The sequence below is a fragment of the Microtus pennsylvanicus genome, chromosome 3 (assembly GCF_037038515.1).
Source record: "Microtus pennsylvanicus isolate mMicPen1 chromosome 3, mMicPen1.hap1, whole genome shotgun sequence".
NCBI lineage: Eukaryota > Metazoa > Chordata > Mammalia > Rodentia > Cricetidae > Microtus > Microtus pennsylvanicus.
Window position 1 is genome coordinate 75030012 of NC_134581.1, and position 24972 is coordinate 75054983.

General features: G+C 42.0%; 1 protein-coding gene across 2 annotated transcripts; it reads left to right on the plus strand.

Annotated features, from left to right (window-relative positions):
- Pafah1b2 (platelet activating factor acetylhydrolase 1b catalytic subunit 2) lies at positions 1-24907 on the plus strand. 2 transcript variants are annotated; one of them, XM_075966054.1, is made up of 6 exons: positions 1-104; positions 10401-10488; positions 12474-12563; positions 13866-13982; positions 15829-15951; positions 21278-24907. In XM_075966054.1, the coding sequence occupies exons 1-6, from the start codon at positions 73-75 to the stop codon at positions 21554-21556; spliced, it is 729 nt and encodes a 242-aa protein (XP_075822169.1). In that variant the 5' UTR covers positions 1-72; the 3' UTR covers positions 21557-24907. The 2 variants fall into 2 exon arrangements, with proteins under 2 accessions (XP_075822169.1, XP_075822170.1); XM_075966055.1 differs by lacking the exon at positions 1-104 and adding an exon at positions 575-731.
- Positions 24908-24972: the final 65 nt, after the last annotated feature.

Genomic DNA, 24972 nt, shown 5'->3' on the forward strand with positions numbered 1-24972 from the left:
TTGCCCCTCCTCTTGGTGCTGACCGGTCCGGCACTTACCCAGCCGTTAACCTCTAATCTCAATACTGACTCCATGTACTCCTCTAAACTGGATGGATCTTTAAGGTAAAGACTTGGGGGCTCTGTCATCCTAAAGGCTATCACCTTAGAGGTGGCCCCACAATTTCAAATTTCATCACAGAAATAGAAATTCTGCTCGTAAATGTAGGGGTCTTCTTTTAACTTCGGGCCTATTTCTCCCCGTTTTCTGCAATCCGTTTTATCCCGTGGGTGGAGGAAACCAGGCTGGGTGGCTGAGAAGGGAATGGCGTCAGCGTGAGGTCACGCTCCACAGTGCCTAAGGCCATCTCGGGATGATTTCCATCATCCTATCACGACAGGAAGGCCCAAGAAAGACGGAGCTTCATGTCGCCCTCAAGTCGAGGGGAAAAAGAGAAAAAAGTCGGTAAACTGGCACGGACCGTTGGTCACCTGCGCGCCAAGCGGAGAGCGCCAACGGAGAGGGAAAGTGTGGCGCGCCAGTTCGGCCGCTGTCCCCGTAGTGCGGGGCGGGACTTCCGGAATCCATTTGCCTGAGTGGCAGGGGGACCGGAAGTGGAGGCGCTGCTGCTTGGCGCTGGGGCCGGAGGAGGGGACGCGCGCCGGAACGGGGCCGCCGGGACCAAGGGAGCGACAGACGCGCAACCCGCCGACGCCGCAGCCGCTGGGGGCCCGCACGGACCCTCTGCCTCTGTGAGTGCATCGCGGGAACCGCGGAGCTGGGGCTTGAGTGTCGCGGGTGGGACGCGCAAGCGAGATGGTATTGTGAGGCCCGGCTCCCCTCCCCCACACTGCCCCTCCCCCGCCGCGCCCCGCGCCATCGCCCCACAGGCCCTCGGGGGCCCGGCGCGGTCCCTGCTGCCCTCCGGCACCCGAGTCTTGCTCCGGCTGGCGGGTGTGTGCCCTGCGGGTCTCCTGAGCCGGCCTCCTGCCTTCTTCCTCAGCTGTTGCCTTTTCCCTCCATCTCTGGGGTGGGACCTCTAGGCCCAAGCCTGTGACTCGGTTGTTCGGTTGTGCTTTTTTTTTTTTTAAACGGATCACGCTCTTTTTCCTTTTTGTCGAAAACTGTCTCCTCATTAGAAACTTCTCTGTTGCCTTCGCTGAAACACCCTCAAAGACCCCTGTCAGGACTCTAAAAGGATTGTTAGAAGGCTAGCCTTAAGAGTCACCCACTCTCTTCGGCGAAGAGGCCGAGACGTTGGTGGTTTGGCCGATGGCCTACCATTTTGGTGAATCCTGTCAGTGGCTAGATTTCTTGGCGGTGTGTTTCCTCTGCCCACCCTCCACCCCCGTCGTCCGTGGCCAGTTAGCTGGTCAGAGCCTGTGGTCTACAGGTTTGATTGACTCCTGGCAGAGTGACTCATTATTCTGCTTTCCATAGCTCCCAGGCCAGCGCTGCCTTTCATCCATTCTCTCCGAACCTTAAGAAAAGCCACAGCCTTAACGCTTTGGCGTCTCTGAAGAGCGTGGCTATGGACAAAGGAAAGAGCACCTGGACGCTAGGAGCAGGTCCCTAGAGCTGCATTTTCTACAGCTTTCAACTGGGTGCAGAGAGAGGGCCAGAGGGAAAAGGTGGAGAAAGAGGAAAGAGAAAATACGGGCTAATCTTTGCCTTGGATGGGCTTTGTGTCTGTCTTTAGGCTCCTTCCCTGGGCACATTGTTCTGACTTAAAGGTTGCCTCCTTGTGGGGTAGTAGGGGAGGGAGTCATTGCGCATTAATTTGTTGGCGTGGGCACTTGATGATAAATTATGGATGTGCTGGATCCTGGGGGGCCGCCCACCAGAGGTTGAGGAAGGGTATTCTGATGAGGCCTGCCTTTCTCTTCAGAATAACCCTGCCAGCACTCTGAAGCAAGATGAAAAGCCTCAGGCCTTAATGGAAGCGCTCGAAATCTTTTCATTCTCATTTCAAAGGTCCCTGTTAGTCTCATGGTTCACACACACAAAATCCAATTGAGCTGGGGAATTGGTAATTGTTTTGTTGGGACTGGCTTCCACACCGCGCATGTAGAAAGTCTGGTTCTGTGTCGTCATGGTCTAAGTGGAGAGGACAGAAAGTTTCGGATTAGGATTGCTTCCTCTTCACAGAGAATTTTGAAGGACAACTAAAGTTCTCTGTAGAATACTTTTTTCATGGAAATTTACAAAACTATCCACCTTTTACTTCCCTTCTGCTACTTTTTTACTACCAAGCCTGCTGTTTGTTGGGTAAAGAGATTATTAAGAATCACTAAGGTGAGATGGGGGGGGGGTGCTGCTTTTTGGTTTTTTGCGCTACTAGGAATTGATCACTGCCACTGGGAAATGGAGTTACAGTTATAAGCTGCACCTGTAGTTGCTGGGAATCAAACACGGGGACCTCTAGAAGAGCAGTAAGTGCTCTTAACAGCTGAGCCATCTCTTCATCTTCCCCCCTCCCCCAGTTTGCTTGTTTGGTTTTTGAGACAGGATTCCTCTGTGTAATTCTGACAGTCTTGAAACTCACTCTGTAGACCAGGCTGGCTTCTAACTCACTGAGATATGCCTGCCTCTGCCTCTCAAGCACTGGCATTCAAGGTGTGCACCACTATTCTCAGTGTGGCTGGGATAGAAATTTGCCTTCTGCTTAGGTCCGGAATCCTGCAACTCAGATTTTTTGCAACTTCCATAAGTTGCTCTTTGGATGCCTCCTGATTCATTTCTTCATTCATTTTCTGTATTTTTTAAAATCTTCTTGGTTTTTTGAGACAGGCTTTCTCTGTAACTTTGGAGCCTGTCCTGGAACTAGCTCTTGTAGACCAGGCTGGCCTCGAACTCACGGAGATCCGCCTGCCTCAGCCTCCCGAGTGCTGGGATTAAAGGTGTGCGCCACCAACACCCGGCTATTTTCATGTTTATAAATATGTTGCCTGCATGTATATATATGTGTGTATCACATGTATGCAATGCCAACATAGGCCAGAAGGCGCCAGATCACCTGAACTGGAGTCACAGATGGTTGTAAATCACCATATGGGTGCTGAGAGTTGAACCCTGGTCCTCTGCAAGAGCAGCCAATGTTCTTAACCATCTCCCGTTTCTTTAAATTTTCTATATTTAGAAATCGTGTGTGTGTGTGTGGGTCAGTTTGAGGAGTTCTATTTTTGCACCACGGGGGCTCTGAAGTCAAGGCTCAGATTGTTACCCTTGGTAGCAAGCACTCTGAATCTATTTGGCACTCAGTCCATTTTATGTGTGTGTGTGTGTGTGTGTGTGTGTGTGTGTGTGTGTGTGTTTTGTTTTGTTTTTTTAAGCATGGTTTCTCTCTGTAGCTATGGACACTCACTTTGTGGACCAGGGTAGCCTCAAACTCACAGAGATCCTCCTGCCTCTGCTTCACAAGTGCTGGGATTAAAGGTGTGCACCACTACTGCCTGGCTGTCCATTTATTCTTGAACAAAGCTTGTTTTATACAGGAATAGGTTGCATGATAAATTTTACTTTACCAAGCTGTTTCATTTATTTGTTTTTTATTATTATCACTCAAACTCTGAACAAAGCACTTCCATCTGAACCCTAAATCTTATATTCTGCTTGAGGGGCTCCCTGTGTAGCCTGGCCACCTGGACTTGGTGCAAGTACCTGTGTCTACCTTCCAGATGCTGAGATCACAGGTGTCCAATACTATACCCAGTCATAGGCCGGGCGATGGTGGCGCCCTTTAATCCCAGCACTCGGGAGGCAGAGGCAGGCGGATCTCTGTGAGTTCGAGACCAGCCTGGTCTACAAGAGCGAGTTCCAGGACAGGCTCCAAAGCCACAGAGAAACCCTGTCTCGAAAAACCAAAAAAAAAAAAAAAAAAAAAAAAAAAAAAAAAAAAACTATACCCAGTCATAAGTTCTGATTTTTTCCCAAGACAAAATGAAGGGACATGGAAGGAGAAACCGAGAAACAAAATTTGCTTGCCTAAAGTTAAAAGGCGGTTATAACTGAGAGAAGATTGAAAACCATTCCAAACTATTCCAAACCATTCCTTCAATATGAATACAAAGGTAAAGCAACTGAGTGCAAGTGCTTTGTGCCTCCGACTCTTGGATGTTGTGTTCTGCCACATCAGACATCTTACAACAGAGTAACTTCCACTATTTCATAGAAGCCCGCAGTTTGATAACATTTTTAAAACCTAGAAGTGGAAAACTGAGCCATAAACTCTTGCTATCTCTTGTTTATTGGCCAGACCAGAAAGAACAATCGAGGTCTAGCCAAGCCAGGCATGGTGGCAAACACTTTTAATTTCAGTAGAAGCAGGTGGATCTCTGAGTTTGAGGTCAGCTTTGTCTACAGAGCAGTTCCAGGATAGCCAGGGTCACACAGCGAAAACCTGTCTCAAAAACTCAAAGTTTAAAAAAACAAAGAAACAAAAAAAAAAAAACCCTCAAAGTTTAGACATTTGGAAGTCAGATAATGTCCACTGTTGTGTTCTTTTTTTTAATTATTTAACTTTATTTTATGTGCATTGGTGTGAGGATGTCAGATCTGGAACTTGAGCTACAGACTGTTGTGAGCTGCCATGTGGGTGCTGGGAATTGAACCTGAGTCCTTTGGAAGGGCAGCTAGAGCTCTTAACCGCTGAGCCATCTCTCCAGCCCCAACTGTTGTGTTCTTTAAGACAAATAAGCAAGGAATGAGGCTGGCAAGATGGCACACACACCAATTAAATGTGATTTTTTTTTTTAATTTAAAAAGTAATAATAGCCTTCGTTTGCTTAACAGGAATAGATTAGTGATGGAACTATAGCTCAGTGGTAGAGTGCTCACCCAACGTGTAGGTTTTGGGTTCAATACCCAGTGCCACAAAATGAAATAAGCCCACCATCCCATAAACAGCAATAAGTTGAACAAACATTACATTCCTAATTCAGAGGTCTGGAATGCTCTGAATCTGGTTTATATTTTTAGTTTGAGAATATCACATGGTACCACAAGTGGTAAATTCCATATCTGACTTCATATGTTGGATCATAGTGAGACATTCGGTATACTAACAGTATTACACACTGTCTGTAAGATGTACCTGAAATATAAGTGAACCTGGAACCCATTCTCAAGGCATCTCGTGTATGCACAAATGCAATTCTGAATACCTCAGAGAGCTACAACCTATGTGTGACTTCTGTTTCAAATCCTACCTTTCCTACTTAATAGTTTTCCAATAGAACAGATTCCTTAGGTATTATTTATTTATTTGTTTTGAGGCATGGTCTCTCCAGGTAGCCCTGGCTATCCTGAAACATTCTGTGTAGATTAAGACTAAGTCTAAACTGTCTTCCTTGAACTCACAGATCTGCCTGCCTTGAGTGCTAGGATTAAAGATGTGGTATCATAGCTAGTAAGTTCCTTTTTGTTTTGTTTTGTTTTTCGAGACAGGGTTTCTCTGTAGCTTTGGAGCCTGCCCTGGAACCAGCCCTGGTAGACCATGTTGGTCTCGGACTCACAGAGATCCACCTGCCTCTGCCTCCCGAGTGCTGGGATTAAAAGCATGTGCCACCACCACCTGTTAGTAAGTTCTTAATAAGTGTTAATTTTAAATTGTTTTAGATAGTTGTTTACCTGATGGGTGAGTTCAGAAAACCCATTTCTAAATTAAACTGTAGACCCAAGAAGATGTTAAAGTTTATTCAGGCCTGTGGTCTTGAGAATAGATTGTGACCTGATGCATGAGATGAATCTTTGGAACTTTAAGGAAAAAAAAAAACCCAGGATTTATTTTTTAAGCCAAAAAGAAAAAAAAAGAGAGAAAATAGCCTCAGTGATGACCACCTACAATCTCTGCATTTGGAAGGATGAGGCAGTGAAGCAGGATAGTGAGTTTGAATCTAGCCTGGATTACGTGACAAGACCTTGTCTCAAAACCCATAAAACTGTCGGGCGGTGGTGGCGCATGCCTTTAATCCCAGCACTCGGGAGGCAGAGGCAGGTGGATCTCTGTGAGTTTGAGACCAGCCTGGTCTACAGAGCTAGTTCCAGGACAGGCTCCAAAGCCACAGAGAAACCCTGTCTCAAAAAAACCAAAAAAAAAAAAAAAAAGCCCATAAAACTTGACTAATTAATATGCATGTTGGGCTGGAGAAATAACTCAGAGGTTAAGACAACCGTTTATAGTGAGATCTGATGCCGTCTTCTGGCATAGAGTCAATGGAGCATTCATATTCATAAAATAAATAAATTTTTAAAAAGAATTAAAAAGTAAGGTCTAGATAGATGTGGTGGCACACACCTTTAATTCCAGCAGTAGGATGTATGTAAAATTTGTCTTTCAGTAGTAAAAGGCACCATCCTTTGATACAGGGAATTCTATAAATTAGCATGAAAATGGCATAGACAGTTATATACTTGTGTGTAACCATTGCCTGTAACAGGGCAATGAAGACAAATTGAAACACAGGTAAGACTTCCACTTGGTTCTGAGACAGTTTTCTCCCCGTGACTATTATTTGTCTCCTAATCTTTGGTGGGTTTTTTTTGTTTGTTTGTTTGTTTGTTTTTGTTTTTCGAGGCAGGGTTTAGCTTTGGAGCCTGTCCTGGAACTAGCTCTTGTAGACAAGATTGGCCTCAAACTCACAGAGATCTGCCTGCCTCTGCCTCCCAAGTGCTGGGATTAAAGGCGCGCACCACCATTTGGTGTGTGTGGGTGTGTGTGTGTTGAGGTAGGATCTCACTTACTTGGTAACCTGGAACTCACTGTGTGGCATCAAGTTGCCCCAGACTCACAGAGCTTCCTTCCCTCAATCTCCCGAATGGTGAAAGCCACTCTGTTTGACTTAACCTTTGTTTTGAGAAAAGACCTTGTGTATCCCAGGATGGTCTTAGGTACAGTTGACCTTGAGTTTCTGTTCTCCCTCCCTGAGTGTTAACTAGGATTATAAGATTATAAAGATTATATTGATAAAATTTAGTATTTTGCTAGGAATTGAACCCAAAGTTTCAGGCATGGCCAGGCAAGCATGCTACTAACCAGGTTTTATCCTTGGTGCCTAGTTTTGTCTTTGTGTATTTCTGTGTGTGCACATACATGCATGTAGTACATGTGGAGGTCAGGCATCAAACTTTGGGTGTTCCTCAGTTAATATTCACCCCCACCACCCCCTTTTTGAGACAGAGTCTTGATACGTAACCCTAACTGGCCTGGAGCTTGCAGTGTAGACCAAGCTGTCTTCAACCTACAGAAGTACACCTGCCTCTGTCTCCTAAATTCTGGGATTAAAGGCATGTGTCACCACAGCTTGAGTTACTCAGGTAACTTCATGATTTTTAAGAGACAATAAATGGTCTCTCTCTAACCTGTAATTCTAAGTTAGTATAAGCTAGACCATTACACTGGCCACGAGCCCAAGAATCTGCCTGTCTCCGTCTCCTCAGAGCTAGGATTATTAGCACACGCTGTCACACCTGGCTTCCTTTTCTAAACAAGAATGTTGGGGTTGAATTTGAGCACCTTCATCTTCCCTGGTTTTGTCTTATTAGTACCTTAATTACTGTATAGTCACTGTGATGATTTAGTGGATTCTAATTGTTGCTGTAGTCCTGTTTACTCAAAACATTTTATGTATATGGGTGTTTTGCCTGCATATATATTTGTGTATCGTGTTCATACTTGGTGTCCAAGAAGGCCAGAAATGAGTGTTAGATACCCAGGAGCTACAATTACAGATAGCTGCTAAATGGGTGCTGGGAATTGAAACAGGGTGATCTGAAAAAAGCAGCCAGTGCTCATAACCTCTGAGCCATCTCTCCAGCCTATTCTATTTATTTGTTTGTTTATTGAGATAAGATCTCTCTATAATATCCCTACTTAACCTTGGTTGTCCTGGAACTCATTATGGAACCTGGGTTAGCCTGAAACTATTGAACTAACTCATCTTGATCTCCCTGCCTCTGCCTCCAGAGTGCTGAGATTAAAGACATGTGCCACAATGTGTAATTTTTTTAAGCATCCATATGTATGATATGTGTGTGAATGCCATTGTGAGTGTAAAAGAGTATGTAGGTAGGTAGGTAGATAAAAACATGGATTTTTACAGAATTGGTCCTCTTTTCGCAGTGTGAATTTTATTTATTTATTTATTTATTGTGTGTGTGTGTGTTTTTAGTTTGTTTTTTTTTTTAGTTTTTCGAGACAGGGTTTCTCTGTGACTTTGGAGCCTGTCCTGGAACTAGCTCTGTAGACCAGGCTGGTCTCGAACTCACAGAGATCCGCCTGCCTCTGCCTCCCGAGTGCTGGGATTAAAGGCGTGCACCACCATCGCCCGGCTGCAGTGTGAATTTTAGAGATCTATTTCAGGTTGCCAGGTTTTCATGACAAGTGCTTTTACTCTCTAAGCCATGTGACTGGCTCTTGTAGTCTGTGTCTGTGTTTGTATGCCATGTGTGTGGTAGTGCCTGTGGAGACTTGCATATCCCTTGGAGTTGGAATTACACCAGTTATGAACCACTCCACATGGGTGTTAGAATCCAAACCCAAGTTCTGCAAGAACAGCAAGTGTTCTTAACCACTGAGCCAACTCTTCAGGCTCCCCACACTCTACTCTATTCTTTAGTGTATAATTCTAGCAGCCTTAAAGGCTGTAATGTAGATTTCGTTATTCTATAAGTGTCTAATTTTTTAAGCAATTTTGTGCTTGCTACAATCAGTGATCATGAAAACTAACATAGGATAGGTGTGTCAGGTAAAGTGTATATTTGGAGCAGAGCTTTTACCTTTTGGGGGGTGGGGTTTGAGACAGGGTTTCTCTGTGTAACATGAGGTCCTGCTTGTTGGGGTTTCTGCCCTGCCCAGTTCCCATAGCCAGTAAGCCCCAAAGAAAATCACACAGAGATTTCCATAAGATTATAAACTGATTGGCCCGTTAGCTCAGACTTCTTATTAACTCTTGCAATGTATATTAACCCATTATTCTTATCTATGTTAGCCACATGGCTCAGTACCTTTTTCAGGGGGCAGGTCACATCCTGCTTCTTCGGTGGTCTAGGCAGGAGTCGAGGGAGCTTCCTGCTTCCCAGAACTCTCCTGTTCTCACCACCCTGCCTCTACCTCCTGTCTGGTAGACCCACCTATATTTCCTTCCTGGCCAATCAGCATTTATTTAAAACATGATTGACAGAATACAGACAATTCTCCCACACCACTCTGTATAACAACTCCAACTGTCCTGGAACTCACTCTGTAGACCAGCCTAGCCTTGAACTCACAAAGATTCATCTACCTCTGCCTCCAGAATGCTAGGATTAATGGGGTACATCACCACTTGTTCATTTAATCTTAATAACAGCAGAGAGAGGAGTGATGGGGTTAATGTTTTATGTGATGGTCTTTTCATAAGTGACATGAAAATGTCTAAAGTCAGTGGTAATATTTTAGAGACTTATATAATCATGTTCTAGAATTCATCTCTGCTGAAAATCAATCCTGTTTTAGTTCCCAGGCAAAATCCCTAATAAAATGTTATTTTAACCTGACAGTATGGGCTGGAGGGATGGCTCAGAGGTTAAGAACACTGACTGCTCTTCCAGATGACCTGTATTCAATTCTTAAGTAACCACATAGTGGCTCACAACCATCTGTATTGAGATCTGGTGCCCTCTTCTGGGCTGTAGCATACTTGCAGACAAAATACTGTATACATAATTAATAAATTAACCTTCCAAAAATTTTTTTAAAAAAACACGAGCCGGGCAATGGTGGCGCACGCCTTTAATCCCAGCACTTGGGAGGCAGAGGCAGGTGGATCTCTGTGAGTTCGAGACCAGCCTGGTCTACAGAGCTAGTTCCAGGACAGGCTCCAAAGCCACAGAGAAACCCTGTCTCGAAAAACAAAAAAACAAAACAAAAAAACACAAAACATACTGACTGCTCTTTCAGAGGACCCAATTCAATTGCCTTCACCCACATGGCACTTAACAATCTTCTGTAATTCCAATTCCAGGGTATCTGACCCCCCTCTTCTGACTTTTGTGGGCACTACACAAATTTGATGTACAAACATATAAGCATAATACATCTTTACATAAATAGAAATAAATATTTTTAGAAAGAAGCAAGGTGGTGGTAATACATGCCTTTAATCTCAGCACTTGGGAGGCAGTACTAAACAGATCTCTATGAATTCGAGGCCAGCCTCGTCTAGTCTAGTGAGTTCCAGGACAGCTGGGGCTACACAGAGAAACCCTGTCCTGAAAAACGTAAATTAAAATAAATAAATACATAAATATTTACTGGGCCAGTAGCATAGTAAGTTCCAGGATAGCCAGAGCTACATAGTGAGACCCTGTCTCAAAAACTGACTGTATTTGGTATTTTTAATGTTCTTGTTAGTAAATGAAACATGACAGATATTTCTCCTCAGGTGTAGAATGAGCCAAGGAGACTCAAACCCAGCAGCTATTCCACATGCAGCAGAAGATATTCAAGGAGATGACAGGTGGATGTCTCAGGTAAAAGTTGGTGCATATGGATTACTTGCATGGATGGATAACTTTGTGTGTATGCTAGTATATGTGTGTGCATGCACGAGCTAACATGTGTTTGCATGCATGTAATGACCAGAGATCTGGTGTTTTCTTCAATTGATTGTTCTCCACCTTACCTTTTGAAACAATGTTCTCACTGAACCTAGAGCTATCTAATTTCTTTCTTTCTGATTTTTCCAGGCAGGGTTTCTCTGTAGAGCTTGGGAGCCTGTCCTCTCTGTAGACCAGGCTGGCCTCAAACTCAAAGAGATCCACCTGCCTCTTGCCTCCCAAGTTTTGAGGTTAAAGGTGTGGGCCACCATTGCATAGCAAAAAAAGTTTCTTGACCAGGTGTGCTCAGCAGCACTGCCAATGATCTAAACTCAGGAGACTGGGGCAGCACTACTAGGAGTTAAAGGCCAGCCTGGGCTACATAGTTAGACCTGACTTTAAAAAGCAAATAGTCAGGCAGTTCCTGCTGGGTTCCTCCTGCTTTTCAACTTAGATCAGACTGGAAAGGATTGAGTCCTGATCTGCTGACAGTTTTGCATTTGGATGTTACAGCTGTTCAAAATATGTATTATATCTACAAGCTAGGCATCTACTTCAAGAGGAAGCTGAGGAGGAAAAAAAGACGTGGGTTTTAATTAGATCCTAGTTCAAAGATAAATGTAATACTTTAGAGAATCTGTAAAGCCTGATATGGATTGGATAATAGATGTTAATGGCTAGTTTTTATTTTCTTAGTATGGTTTCATAAAAGAACATTCTAACTTGTAAGTATTTGCTGTAATACCTGAGTCATGGGAAGTAGAGAGATGGCTCAGCAGTTAAGGACACTTGCTACATTATTATGAAGTGTGGAGTTCAGATCCAGCACCCACCTTGGGTGGTTCACCAAACACCTGAATCTCCAGCTTCAAGGGATAGGATGCCCTCTAGTGGCTTCCTCATTCACCCTCATACATTCATGCTTATATGCAGCCCTAAGTAAAGTAAAACTTTCTTTAAAAAAAAATAAAAGAATTAGCTCACATCTATTTTCCCAGCACAACTGGGAATTAGAAGCAAAAGGATACAGGAATTCAAGGCTAGTCTGGGGTATTCAAGACAGTTTCAAAAACGAAAGAGGCTGAGCGTGGTGACACATGCATTAGCTATCAACACTCAGGTAGAGGCAGGTGGATCTCTCTTGAGTTTGAGGCCATTTTGGTTTATTATATACCAAGTTATAAGCTAGCCAGGACTGTATAGTGAGACTTTGTCTCAAAAACAACAACAAAATCTCAAATAATTTAACAAATATATAGCTGTATAAAGAGATAAAGCAAATGCCAGGCAGTGGTAGCGCATGCCTTTAATCCCAGCACTCGAGAGGCAGAGGCAGGCGGATCTCAGTGAGTTCGAGTCCAGCCTGGTCTACAACAGCTAGTTCCAGGACAGGCTCCAAAGCTACAGAGAAACCCTGTCTTGAAAAACCAGAGAGAGAGAGAAAGAGAGAGAGAGAGAGAGAAACAAATCTAGAAAATGTCATAACAATAAGTTTGCATCAGTGTATACTTATGCATATGTCTGGATCATCTTGATAGCCCCCAAAATGCCTTCTTTTTCCCCCTAATTTGGGGGAAAGGTAGGTTTTTTTGTTTTGTTTTTTAAATTAAATGAAGCATTTTGCTATTCTGGATTTAGTGAAATTGTGATTTTCTTGAATAGAATAATCAGTATGGCATTGGTAGAAAATAATTTCCAGTTAACTAGAGAAAAAAAGCAGCTTTAGACTAGCCTGAAAAGGATGGGTGGCTTGGTTAATTTGCTTGCTTACTTATTTGTTTTATATTGTTGGGAGTGGGTCTCTGGGTCTTGCCCATAACTAATGTTTTAAAGGACCTGGTTGGACAGCTGTTACTTTTAGGCCAACGAATTGCAAAAGGAGAGAAATACCAATTTCTTGCTTTTCTTCTATAAACCAGCATAATAGGTTTGTTCTGGACTGTAAAGACAAAGAGCCGGACGTGCTGTTTGTGGGAGATTCCATGGTTCAGTTGATGCAGCAGTACGAGGTAAATCGGGTAATCTTGACTCCCTGTATATGTCCACTGATAACTTACAGACTTTGATTCTAAACTGACCTCCTAGGCTCAGGGTTGACAGATGTTCTAGTGCTATGAGCAGATGTACCTAGTGGGATTCTTGGGCTAGTATTATTTGTAGCTAAACTCCCTTTTTTGCTCTTCGCTTCTGAGTAGCTTGATGTTTGCAATATTTGCCTGGTGGTAATGTCTGATTCTTCTATTTGCTTTGTCCTGCTCATGATTCTCACATATTTGTGTTCTACCACTTTCTGACTTGTGTGGGGGTGAGGGTAGGGGTAGAAATTGGCTTTCTCTGTGTAGCCTCGGCTGGCTGGAACTCACTCTGTAGACCAGTCCGTCTCTGCGTTCTGAATGCTAAGATTGAGTGCACCACCCTGCCCTGAAACTTGTATATTTTTGTAATAGGCGTTTCCAAATATTTTCAGGGTTGGGTTGGGCAATCTTCCAAAGGAAACTTAAAAGAAAATACAACTTTATTTCTTATTTTGTTTGTTTGTTTGGTTGGTTTTCTGAGACAAGGTTTCTCTATATAACAGCCCTGGCCTGACTGTCCTGGAACTTTCTCTGTAGACCAGGCTGGCCTTGAAGTCACAGAGATCACAGTGCTAGGATTAAAGGCGTGTACCACCATCACCTGGCATCATTTAGTTTTTTAAAAATAGTCAAATTCATGAAAAAATGTTTATTGAGCTTGATTTAGGATGTTGATTTCTCATCTCAGTGGGTATTAGAATGGGCTGTGTAGGTTCTTGAGCTACAACTCAGTGCTGCATTAAGAACTAAGTCATGCCAGGCTCCCAGCAGTTGGGAGGCAGAGACTGGTGGATCTCTGAGTTCTAGGCCAGCCTGGTTTACAGAGCAAGTCCCAGGAAGGCTCCAAAGCCACAGATAAACCCTGTCTACAAACAAACAAACAAACAAAGAAGTGAATCACTGCACACTAGCATCTCAAAGCTCTTTAAGTGAATGGTATATTGTTTTTGGTGCTAACATTTGAATAAAGAATGTAGAAGATTAGTGTTTGTGGTAGTGCATGCCATAAATCCCGCCTCTAGGGAGGCAGAGGCAGGGGGGTCTCTGAGTTTGAGACTAACCTGCCCTAGAGTAAGTTCCAGGACAGCCAGGGCTGCACAGAGAAACCCTGTCCCAAGAAAACAACAACAAAAATGTGGAAGATGTTAGTTTTATATGTATTAAATCATATTGCAATTAAAGGCCTTGTATTTCCAGTGATTTTTAGTTTAACTGAAATAAGTTTTTTGTTTTTAGATTTGGCGAGAGCTGTTTTCCCCACTTCATGCACTTAATTTTGGAATTGGGGGAGATACAACACGACATGTTTTATGGAGACTAAAGAATGGAGAACTGGAGAACATTAAGCCTAAGGTGATGAAACATACTTTTAAAAGATAGGATTAGTCTTGTCTTCCAAGTACAGTTGTTTGAAGTAGTGAAAAATTGCTTCTTTAAAGGTTTGATTCATGCTTGCTCTTTCCTTCATGCTTGTGTATAGGAAACATCTGTGTTTAGGAAAATAGTGAGGCACCGACTTAAAAAGGACCTAGTCTATTGTTTGGCTGGATTGTATTGTGATTGTTAGGACTCTTCAGTAGGAGGAGTCAGTTTGATGCTCAGAGGTTCGGAATGCCTGGGCAGTACTGTGGGAAGCAGAGCAATGTCTCACTTCAGGAAATGCTGGGCACATAAACAAATATATGGCCAAGATCTCTGAGTTCTTCTGAAAAAGCTGGGGATATATGTGAACAAATGAATCTGTAATGTCTTTTCACATTATAAACATCTGTGGTTGGGGTACTGCATATAATTTTTTCAACCCCTAAAGAGAAAGAAAAGAAAAAACAAAGGAGAGGCCCTAGTGAAAGTTGCTTTCACCGGGCATATGGTGCATGCCTTTAAATACAAGTAGAGAAAACATTGTTAAAACTACATCCAGCATGTGCTCAACTATGTTCATAGCAGCATTGTTTGCCATAGCCAGAACCTGGAAACAATCTAAATGTCCCTTGACAGAAGAATAGATAAGGAAAATGTGGCACATTTACACAGTGAAGTACTACACAGCAGAGAAAAATAACATCTTGAAATTTGTAAGCAAACGGACAGAGCTAGACATCATACTGACTGAGATAACCCAGACCCAGAAATACAATTATCATATGAACTCACTCATAAGTGGCTTTTAAACATAAAGTGAAGAAAACCAGCCTGCAAATCACAATCCCAGAGAACCTAGACAACAATGGGGACCCTATGAGAGACGTACATGGCTCTAATATACATGGGAAGTAGAAAAAGACAAGATCTCCTGGAGTAAATTGGGAGCGTGGGGACCTTGGGAGAGGGTTGAAGGGGAGGGAAAAGATAGGGAGGGGAGCAGAGAAAAATGTAGAGCTCAATAAAAATCAATAAAAAAAATTAACAACAACAAAAAAACTACATCCAACCTCCATCCTAGTGACTCCTTTCTTGAGTGCACCTGTGTGTTTATAGCCTTTGCACTCCTGCATGCTCTTGTTATTGCTAGAGTATTTGTAACCAGGGAAGTCTTTACTGTGACAGGATTTAGTTCCTTTAAATCCCATCTTGCTATAGCTGTTTATTTATCTTCAACCATATTATTAGGCATAAGCCACTAGGCTTTGTTTCTGGGAATTTGATTACATTTATTTCATGTGTATGCATGCATGTGCAACAATGTGTGTGTAAAAGTCAGGGGGCACCTTTTAGAAATGGGTTTTCTCTTTCTTCCACCTGGGTTTGGATATTGAACTCAGATTTCCAGACTTGGCAACAGGCACCTTTACCCAAGGAGCCATTTCACTTTTATTTTCAGTTTTCCAGTTGAAGTTACCCAACATCATCTGAGAAGCTCATTTTTCTTTTGATTTTTTTTTTAATTTTTATTGAATTTTCAATTTATTTTACTTGTGTCTTCACATGCAAATGTGAGTGAACATACTGTGGCACTGTGGGGTTTTGTGGACTTTTGTGGGAATTGATTGCTGCTTTGTACCATGTGGACCCAAGGAGTTGAAGGGGTTGAACTTAGGTCATTAAGCCTCTTGGCAAATCCCTTTACCTTTTGAGCCTTCTCACCTATTCCTGATTCTCTGTTTGTTTGTTTTTTTAAATAGGTTTTCATTTAAATGTTTTATGTTCTTTTATTCCTTGATCTTCATCGTCTCCCCTCTTTTTTCTTCCCTCATTATAGGTCATTGTTGTCTGGGTAGGAACAAACAACCATGAAAATACAGCAGAAGAAGTAGCAGGTGGAATTGAGGCAATTGTACAGCTTATAAATACAAGGCAGCCACAGGCCAAAGTCATTGTGCTGGTGAGTAGTCTTTCTGGGAGGAGACTTTTATATCTTTAGAGTCACTCACTGAAAAGTCTTTTTTAAAAAATGGTGTCTCTCATCAATATGGAGTCTTTAAGTGGAAGCAATTTCTGATAGTTGTTTGCAAGGGCAGGATGGTTAGGACAAAAGGTCATGAAGGGATGTATTTGCTATTACTAGTAGTTTGTGTTTTAGTTTGTAGGTGCCAAAGAGCCAGATCTTTTTTAACTGGTATGTCTGAAGACAACCTATAAGAATTAGTTTTCGCATGCCGGGCAATGGTTGCGCACGCCTTTAATCCCAGCACTCGGGAGGCAGAGGCAGGCGGATCACTGGGAGTTCGAGGCCAGCCTGGTCTACAAGAGCTAGTTCCGGGACAGGCACCAAAGCTACAGAGAAACCCTGTCTCGAAAACCCCCCCCAAAAAAAAAAAGTTTTCACTGAATGTTTGATAATGCTGACAGCTTTAATCCCAGCACTTGGGAGGAAGAGGCAGGTGGAGCTCTGTGAGTTTGAGGCCAATTTGGTCTATAGAGCAAGTTCCAGGACAGCCAGGGCCACATAGAGAAGCCCTTTCTCAAAAAAACACCACCACCAACAACAAAAGAAATAGTTCTCTTCTACCACTATGTAGGTGCCAGGGATCAAACTCAGATCATCAGGTATCATGACAGCTTTTTTTTTTAATTTTTTTTAATATTTATTTATTTATTTATTTATTTATTTATTTATTTATTTATTTATTTATTATGTATACAATATTCTGTCTGTATGCCTGAAGGCCAGAAGAGGGCCCCAGACCTCTTTACAGATGGTTGTGAGTCACCATGTGGTTGCTGGGAATTGTACTCAGGACCTTTGGAAGAATAGGCAGTGCTCTTAACCTCTGAGCCATCTCTCCAGCCCTCATGACAGCTTTTACCTGGTGAATTATCTTGCCAGCTTCAGATCTTAGTCTTTACTTCATGGCATTTAATTTTTTTTAAAGATTTAATTCAAAGAAAAACATATAGCTCAATAAAACAATTTTAAAAAGATTCAAATAAAAATGATTTATTATATATACAGTGTTCTGTCTGCATGTATGCCTGCAGGCAAAAGAGGCCACCAGAATCTCATTACAGATGGTTGTGAGCCACCATATGTTTGCTGAGAATTGAACTCAGAACCTCTGGAAGAGCAGCCAGTGCTCTTGACCACAGAGCTATCTCTTCAACCCCCTTGTAACTGTTGCATTCTGTGTTTTATTCCATGCTGGTATATTGTGACTTGAGAGTTTAGCTCTAAAAAAGCCTCTTGGGGGTGTTGATATATGAATGGTGCAGGGAAAATCCTCCCAAATCCTTTAGAACAAAATCCTTTTGTTTTAAAATTGTTTTGTTTTAAAATTGTTGAAAATCCTCCAAAATCCTTTTGTTTTAAAGTGAATATTAAGGAGCTGAGGGCATATAACTCAGTGGTAGAGTATTTGCATAGTATGTGTGTGACCCTAGATTTGATCCCCAATACCGAATTTATTTATAAAAAGTCAAATTTGATAAAGGTACTGATATGCTCTTATCAATAATACTGAAATATTAGAAGTAACCTAAATGAGGAAGTACTCTGGGAATGATCCTAGAGTACATTAGCCCAGATCATATTAAAACTGAGTGGATGGCTAGAGAGATGGCTCAGAGGTTAAGCGCACCAGCTGCTCTTCCAAAGGACCTGAGTTTAATTCCCAGCAACCACTTGGTGGCTCACAACCATCTGTAATGAGATCTAATGCCCTCTTCTGGCCTGCAGGCATACATGGAGGCAGAATGTTGTATACATAATAATAAATAAATCTTTATGAATGGTATGTGAAAAAGACCATGATGTATTGAGGTGGAAAACCTGTGGTTACTTAAACATACACTCATTTGGATATATATCCAAATATTTGGAAAAAGTCTAAAAGAAGCAGAATTAGAAGAGTTGTTAAAAGTTAAAAGGATTAAATTATCCCTGTGTACACACATATGTATGTGTCTCTATGTAGGTGTGTGAATACAGTGATGCACATGTGGAGGTTGCACAACAACCTCAGATATTGGTCCTTGCCTTCTACCTAGTTTTAGACATCTCTGTTCCACCCTGCGTATTCCAGGTTAGCTGACCCACAAACTTGCAAGAATCCTCCTGTCTTGACCTCCCAGCTCAGAATAGCACTGCAGGGATTACAGGGGGCTGCTGTATCTTGCTTTACATGAATTCTGGGGAACTTGGGTTCTTGTGCATGGGCAGCAAGCACTTTCCCCATTGAGCCTTTTTTTTTTTTTTTGAGACAGGGTTTCTGTGTAGCTTTGGACCCCGTCCTGGCACAAGCTCTTGTAGACCAGGCTGGCCTCGAACTCACAGAGATCTGCCTGCCTCTGCCTCCCGAGTGCTGGGATTAAAGACGTGTGCCACCACCACCCAGCTTCATTGAGCCATTTTTGTGGCCAGGATTGTAATGTCTTATTTTAGCAATCATTTAAAATCAAAGGGGGAAATAAATCAACCAGTATACCTTGGTACTTTGATTAAGGAAAATGTTATGCAAGTACAAAAACTTTTTTTATATTTTTTATAATTAGTTATTTTGTGTGTACTGTAGAAACTTGTGCTGTAGAAACTTGTGTATGTATATGAAGGTCAAAAGACAACTAAAGGTGGTTGATTTTTCTTCTACCACATGGTTTCTGAGGATTGAGGTTAGATCATCAGGTTTATTGGCAATGTCTTTTCTCATTGAACCATCTCAATGGCTATTTTTTCTCATTCTTGTTTGTAAATACCAGTAGATATGTTGCCCTGATCATGAGAAATAATCATTCTGCTGTTTTTTATGACTTGAGAGTTGGAACAAAGTGTTTGTTGATTACTGGTCATCTTTCCTGGTTACTTCTTCTATCTCAGCCTGACTTTGCAATGTTAGCATTGTTAGCGTGTGACATATTAGGTAGAACCTTCAACTTTTTTTCTTTTTTTTCCTTTTTCCTTTTTTTTTTTCCTTGAGACAGAGTATTCTGTAGCCAATGCTGGCATCAGACTCAGTATGTAGCTGAAGATATTTAACTCCTACTCTTTAGTCACAAACTGTGAGGATTACAGGCATGTGTCGTCACTGCTAGTCCCGGAGTTTGCACTTAACAGTAACAAGCTCAGTTTTAGGACGGACTTCATCATTTGAAATGTTTTAGCATAGCAAATATAGAGGGAGATAGACCAGTGTAACAAATTAAGAATTCTTTGTGGCTTTTGGGGAACTGTAAAATCATAACTAAATTGGCAACCAAAGCCCCAACACGTTACTGAAAGAGAGAGAGTGAATATGTACTAGAGCATACTTGGAATATAAAATCCACGATAAGGACTGGCACTGTAGCTCATGGTGGAGCTCTTGCTTTGCATTCGTTAGGTCCTAGCTTCAGTCCCCAGTCCTACCAGTAAGAACAAGTTAGTAAAAATAAAGGACCCACAGTAAACCTGTTCTTGAAATAAAACATCTCACATACCCTATAGGAGAAACTGGGGAAAACTTTTTACCAGAATAGCAGTTGACTCCTGTGCCATCACTAGGTATTGACCAGCTACGAGGATGGCGATGTCTGGCAGCACTTCTGTAATGGAACCAATTATCTTCTGTTGAAGACTACCTCTACTTTGCATTGATAAAAATCTTGCCCTTGACATGTAATATTTCTCTTTACCAATAGTATGTAGACGTTGATTTATCTGAAAATTGTATTAGATCATTAATATGCAAGTTAGAATTAATTTAGGATACATTTATCTTGCCAGGTATGTAATTCATTAATTTATGTGTTTAATTAAGACAGCTTTGATTCCAATTCTCTTTCTTATAAATATTGTAGTGTATCTTTCTCTGGCATTGATAGGTGTGTCTAGGCTATGTTCTCCTGACAAAGTATAGGGAGAAAGAATTGAAGGGAGGACACACTGGCTTTGGGAGAACCAGTGGGAGATATTTTAGGAATTGAGATGAATAGCATTAAGTTTCTAAACAAAGGTAATATATATTATCATAGTGAAGAAAAAGAAGATGGAGGCTGTGGATGTGGCTCATTTGTTATAGTGCTTGCTGGGCATGAACTGAACACAGGCTTCACCCTGTATTTCATTCCTGGTACCACATAAATCACATGTGATGGTATATGCCTGTAATCCTTAGCCATGTAGTGAGTTTGAGGTCAGCCTGGGATTCACGAGAAACTGTCTCAGAAGACAGAGATTGATTAGAGAAATATTTAGAATGTGAACATTTAGTGATTCCATGATGAATAAGGAATGTGAGATGAGAGACTTGGGATGTTGGAATGACAGTTGATATAATGGACAAGGAGCACAGTTTAAAAAGAAGATGATGAACAGCTCTTTGACATGCTGTGGGGACCTGTAAGTGGAAGTTCAGTGGAATTCTGAAGCTCTAAAAAAGATCTTGGCTAAAGTGTTCAGAGTGGTAGGCTGGAGAGTGACTTAGAAGTTAAGAGCACTTGCTGTTCTTCAGAGTATCCAGGTTCGACTCCTGGTACCCACATGATGACTCACAGCCATCTGTAACTCCTCCAGTTCCAGGACATCCGACATACTTTTCTGTCCTCTTCAGGTACCAGGTATAGATGTGGTACATAGACATACATGGAAGTGAAACACTCATACACATAAAAATAATTATAAAATGTTTAGAATGGAGAAGAGTTGATCGTGAACAGTATCAACAGTTAGCAACACAATGAGGAAGACACTGAGAAAACAAAAAGAACAAACAGGTCAGCTTTAAATAAAACTACCATAGTCAGGGCTGGAGAGATGACTCAGTGGCTAAGAACACTGACTGCTCTTTGAGAAGACCCAGGTTCAATCCCCAGCACCCACATGGCAGTTCATATCTGTCTCTAACTCAATTCCAGGGCTTACGACATTCTCATACCAGTACACATATAGGAAAAACACCTGCCGGGCGGTGGTGGCACACGCCTTTAATCCCAGCACTTGGGAGGCAGAAGCAGGCAGATCTCTGTGAGTTTGAGACCATCCTGGTCTACAAGAGCTAGTTCCAGGACAGGCTCCAAAACCACAGAGAAACCATGTCTCGAAAAAGCAAAAAAAAAAAAAAAAAAACCCACCAATGCACATAAAATAAAAATAAATTATATTTAAAACGAAAAAACAAACTGCCATAGTCGGGTATTTTAGAAGGTAGAGTATGAGTGCCAGGAATACTGGAAGTTGTAAAGAAGTAAAGAAAAACAAATAACCCTCTCTGTTAATGTTCTTCTGTGCTCTGCCCCAGGGTCTGTTACCTCGAGGGGAGAAGCCCAACCCTTTAAGACAAAAGAATGCCAAGGTGAACCAGCTTCTCAAGGTTTCCCTGCCGAAGCTTGCCAATGTGCAGCTCCTGGATACGGACGGGGGCTTCGTGCACTCGGACGGTGCCATCTCCTGCCACGACATGTTTGATTTTCTTCATCTCACAGGAGGGGGCTATGCAAAGATCTGCAAACCCCTCCATGAACTGATCATGCAGTTGCTGGAGGAAACACCGGAGGAGAAGCAAACCACCATTGCTTGACTGGCCCCATCAGTGTTAACAACATCCCAGCTTCCTCAGATCATTTACACCACTGGCACTACAGAATCCTTATGGCACTTTGCATTGTACAATGTTCCTGGATGCTTGTATCTAATGTTTGAAGGGGAGGAGGGATTTAAACTGGTCCTGTATATAAAGGTTTGTTTGGCACAGGAGAAAAATTAGCCAAGAAAAATTCATTTAAAACCAGAAGGGGACTTTTTGTTGTATATAACACATTTGTCGAAGTATCACTGTTTTTCCTAGGACAACATCAAGCACGAGTACAATATGAAGATTGTTTTCTTGGCCCTTTTTTCTATGGATTATGTCATATGTGATAATTATCACATCTACTTGGCTTTAAACTTATTTTTGGTCCAGTTTTAAGGTTCATGAGTTCGTGTGTTGTGTTGTTTTGTTTGATTCCTGTATCCTCGGTATTTTTATTAGCAAATAGCATCAGATTAAACATGCTTGTCACTCAGATATGAAAGATGCTATAGTTAACAAGCAAGTTTATTCCTCTCAATCTAGCAGTGAAACAAGTTCTGGGGACCATGGGATATTATTTGTATGCTGCTGAATGAATATCATGTCTGTAATAGACCCATGCATGCAGCCTTTCCTCTGCTTCCCCTTCATCTCTTTGCAGGTGGGTTTAATTACATTGCAAGCTTTTAACTCATTTTTAATCTAGGAGTTGCATTGCTGTCAGGATGATCTTATTGATGTATAACTCATTCCGTGTGGTGTTCTGTGATGTTAGGGTCTGTGTAGTGTTACTCAGAGTTCTGGTTGTCTTGCCGCCCCCGCCCCCCCCCCCCCCCCCCCCACCTGTTATGGTTTCCTTTGTTTTTAGCGTTTGGAGTAGGGGATCAGAATTGTTTCCCATTCCATAATGCCTGATGTTATTTCAAGTTTTATATATTATCTTAAGGTGTATATGTTTGTTTTCATTTTATATATATATAGATAGATATATTTTACAGTACCGGATCAAACCCAGGGCCTAGCACATACTAAGCAAGTGCTCTGCCACTGAAGTAATCCCTAGTCTTGTTTGTTTCTTAATTGGTTTAATTCTTAAATTCTATCAGTAAAACAATATTTGGCTTTTTCCACAAGAAACAGTGAAGCTGCTCTCATAGTAGATGTTCTCTCTTTTTTGGGGTTTTTTTGAAAGCAGGGTTTCTCTGTGTAGTTCTGGCTGTTCTAGAACTCTCTCTGTTTACCAGGCTGGCCTCAAAACTCAAGAGATCAGCCTACCTCTGCCTCACCAGTGCTAGGATCAAAGGCGTATGTCACCTTGCCCCGCTTTGGATATGCTGGATTTATTCTACCATTTTAGTAAAGATGAGAACTAGGTTTGTCTTTTAGTTTTTGAGGCAGGGTCTTGCTGTGTAGTTCTGGGTAGCCTGGAATTTGCTATATAGATTAGACTGGCCTTGAACTCACAGAGGTCTTTCTGCCCTGCCTCCTGAGGACTGAGATTAAAGGCACACTCCACCATGCAGGTGGCTTATTTAACTTTTAAGGCACCTTATATAATGTGTGTTCATCCAGATTTTAACGGTCTGCTCTTGAGCTACACAAACTGCCAATTGAGAGAACAGGAGATTGTTGGTTGTCCGGTAGCATATAGACCCTGTACAAGCTGGATCTACAAAAATTTTAAACTGGACCAGGTTGGGGGTTGAAGTAACCCATTAAATGTGCTCTTCCATGATTCTGCTTAATGGTTACATTCAGTAGCTATGATCTAGACTATATTATATTCTGCTTTCAAAGCAGCTATTAGGGCTGTTAGAGAAGTTGCTGGTTTGTGCTGAGACCTGCACCTGACTGAGAAGGATATAATTTAGGAAGGTGTTTTTTTCCCGATGAACCTCTTTGTAGGAATTTATTTTAATGCATAGTCTTGTGAATGTATCATGTCTTCATTAGCGACAGGAAAATACACATGGTGTTTACTAAAATTGTTTACTACATTCAAATTCCCTTTTATTTTTTTAGTAGCCCAAGTTCTTGAGTTTTTCAAGATATTGTTTTCTGAACTGAGGTATAATTTTAGAAAGGAGATCTAATTAAGCCAGAATTTTGTGTGTAAAAAGAACATTTCTATCCAGGTGTTTCTGTGTTCCTCAGAGAGTGGGAGTATGGTCCAAATGAACCCATTAGGTCACTCCTGCAGCATGCGCTTACAGCTTCTCTTGACCAAGGATGAGCTAGTCTTAGGAGCTGACCTTCAGCTGCTGCGTGTGTGTATAAACCTCAGATGTTACTACATTTTATATCTACCAGAGCTATTCAAGCAATAGTATTTGAACCACTAGCCTTTTAAATAAAACTCAGCCCTATTGCTAACGTGCAGATACTGAGTCCACTGTCATTTCTTGCCAGGTGTACTTATGTTGTTTTAGGGGGGAAAAGTGTTTCTTGGTTTTTCTTTGGTTGACATCCCAGATTGCTTCAGTGACAGAACCGGTTAGTCCTTGTAATTTTTTTTTTTAAGATGTGAACTGAATGCAGTGTCTACATGAAGTGTCTTAGTTTATCATTGTGATTAAGGGGCTAGGCAGCTAGCACAGATAATCCTTTCTTAGTAGGTGGGGTTCCTTAGTGAGAGTCTACATGTACCCTGGCTTCCCTAGATCCTCTTGTCTCTCTCCCCAGCCCTGGAATTGCAGGCCTACTCCACCATCCCTGGATGTTCTGTTCCTTTCTCAGTATAATACAGCTTGGCTTTCAACTTATCATGTAGCTGTGGATGCCCTTGAACCTTCCAGGTGCTAGGGGTCATGTCTCTAATATGGCAGGTTGGAGGTGCCCTGCCAAAGGGATGATCGATTGCAAGTGACTTGGCTGCCCTTGCAAGTTGCAGATTACATTGGCAGTGCTGTGGCCAATATGTAGGGTATGGTAGGACTGTTGAGGAACTTTATTTAATCCTGATTCTTCTGTCAAAATTCTTCACCCAGCAAAGTAAGTTTTGAGTAGCTCATGCCCTGTCTTTAAGAATTGTAGCTCTCATTGTTAAAGAAGTCGAAAATTTCTATTTGCATTTTCAGTCTGACCACTTCTAGTTGTATGCTAAAGCCTGGGGCCTATCTGTGCTGAGGTGTATGGACATTGCTAGTTTCCTATTTATTACAGTGGTGAAGAAAGTAGACACGAAAGGGAGCATGGCCAGCTCCTCATGTGAGTGGGGCTTGTCTGTGGTCTTCCTCCTCGCGACCACTGCAGCAGGCTGACTGGACCTCCCCAAGACTGTGTTTGCTAAAGGCTTCTTGACTAGAATCCATTCTGTTCAGTGCTTATTTAATATAAAAGACGACATTTCACTGCGAACTCACTGATGTCTGTCTCTTTTATCATAGTTTAGATTCCAATGGAAAAAGCAGGGGTGGGCTTTT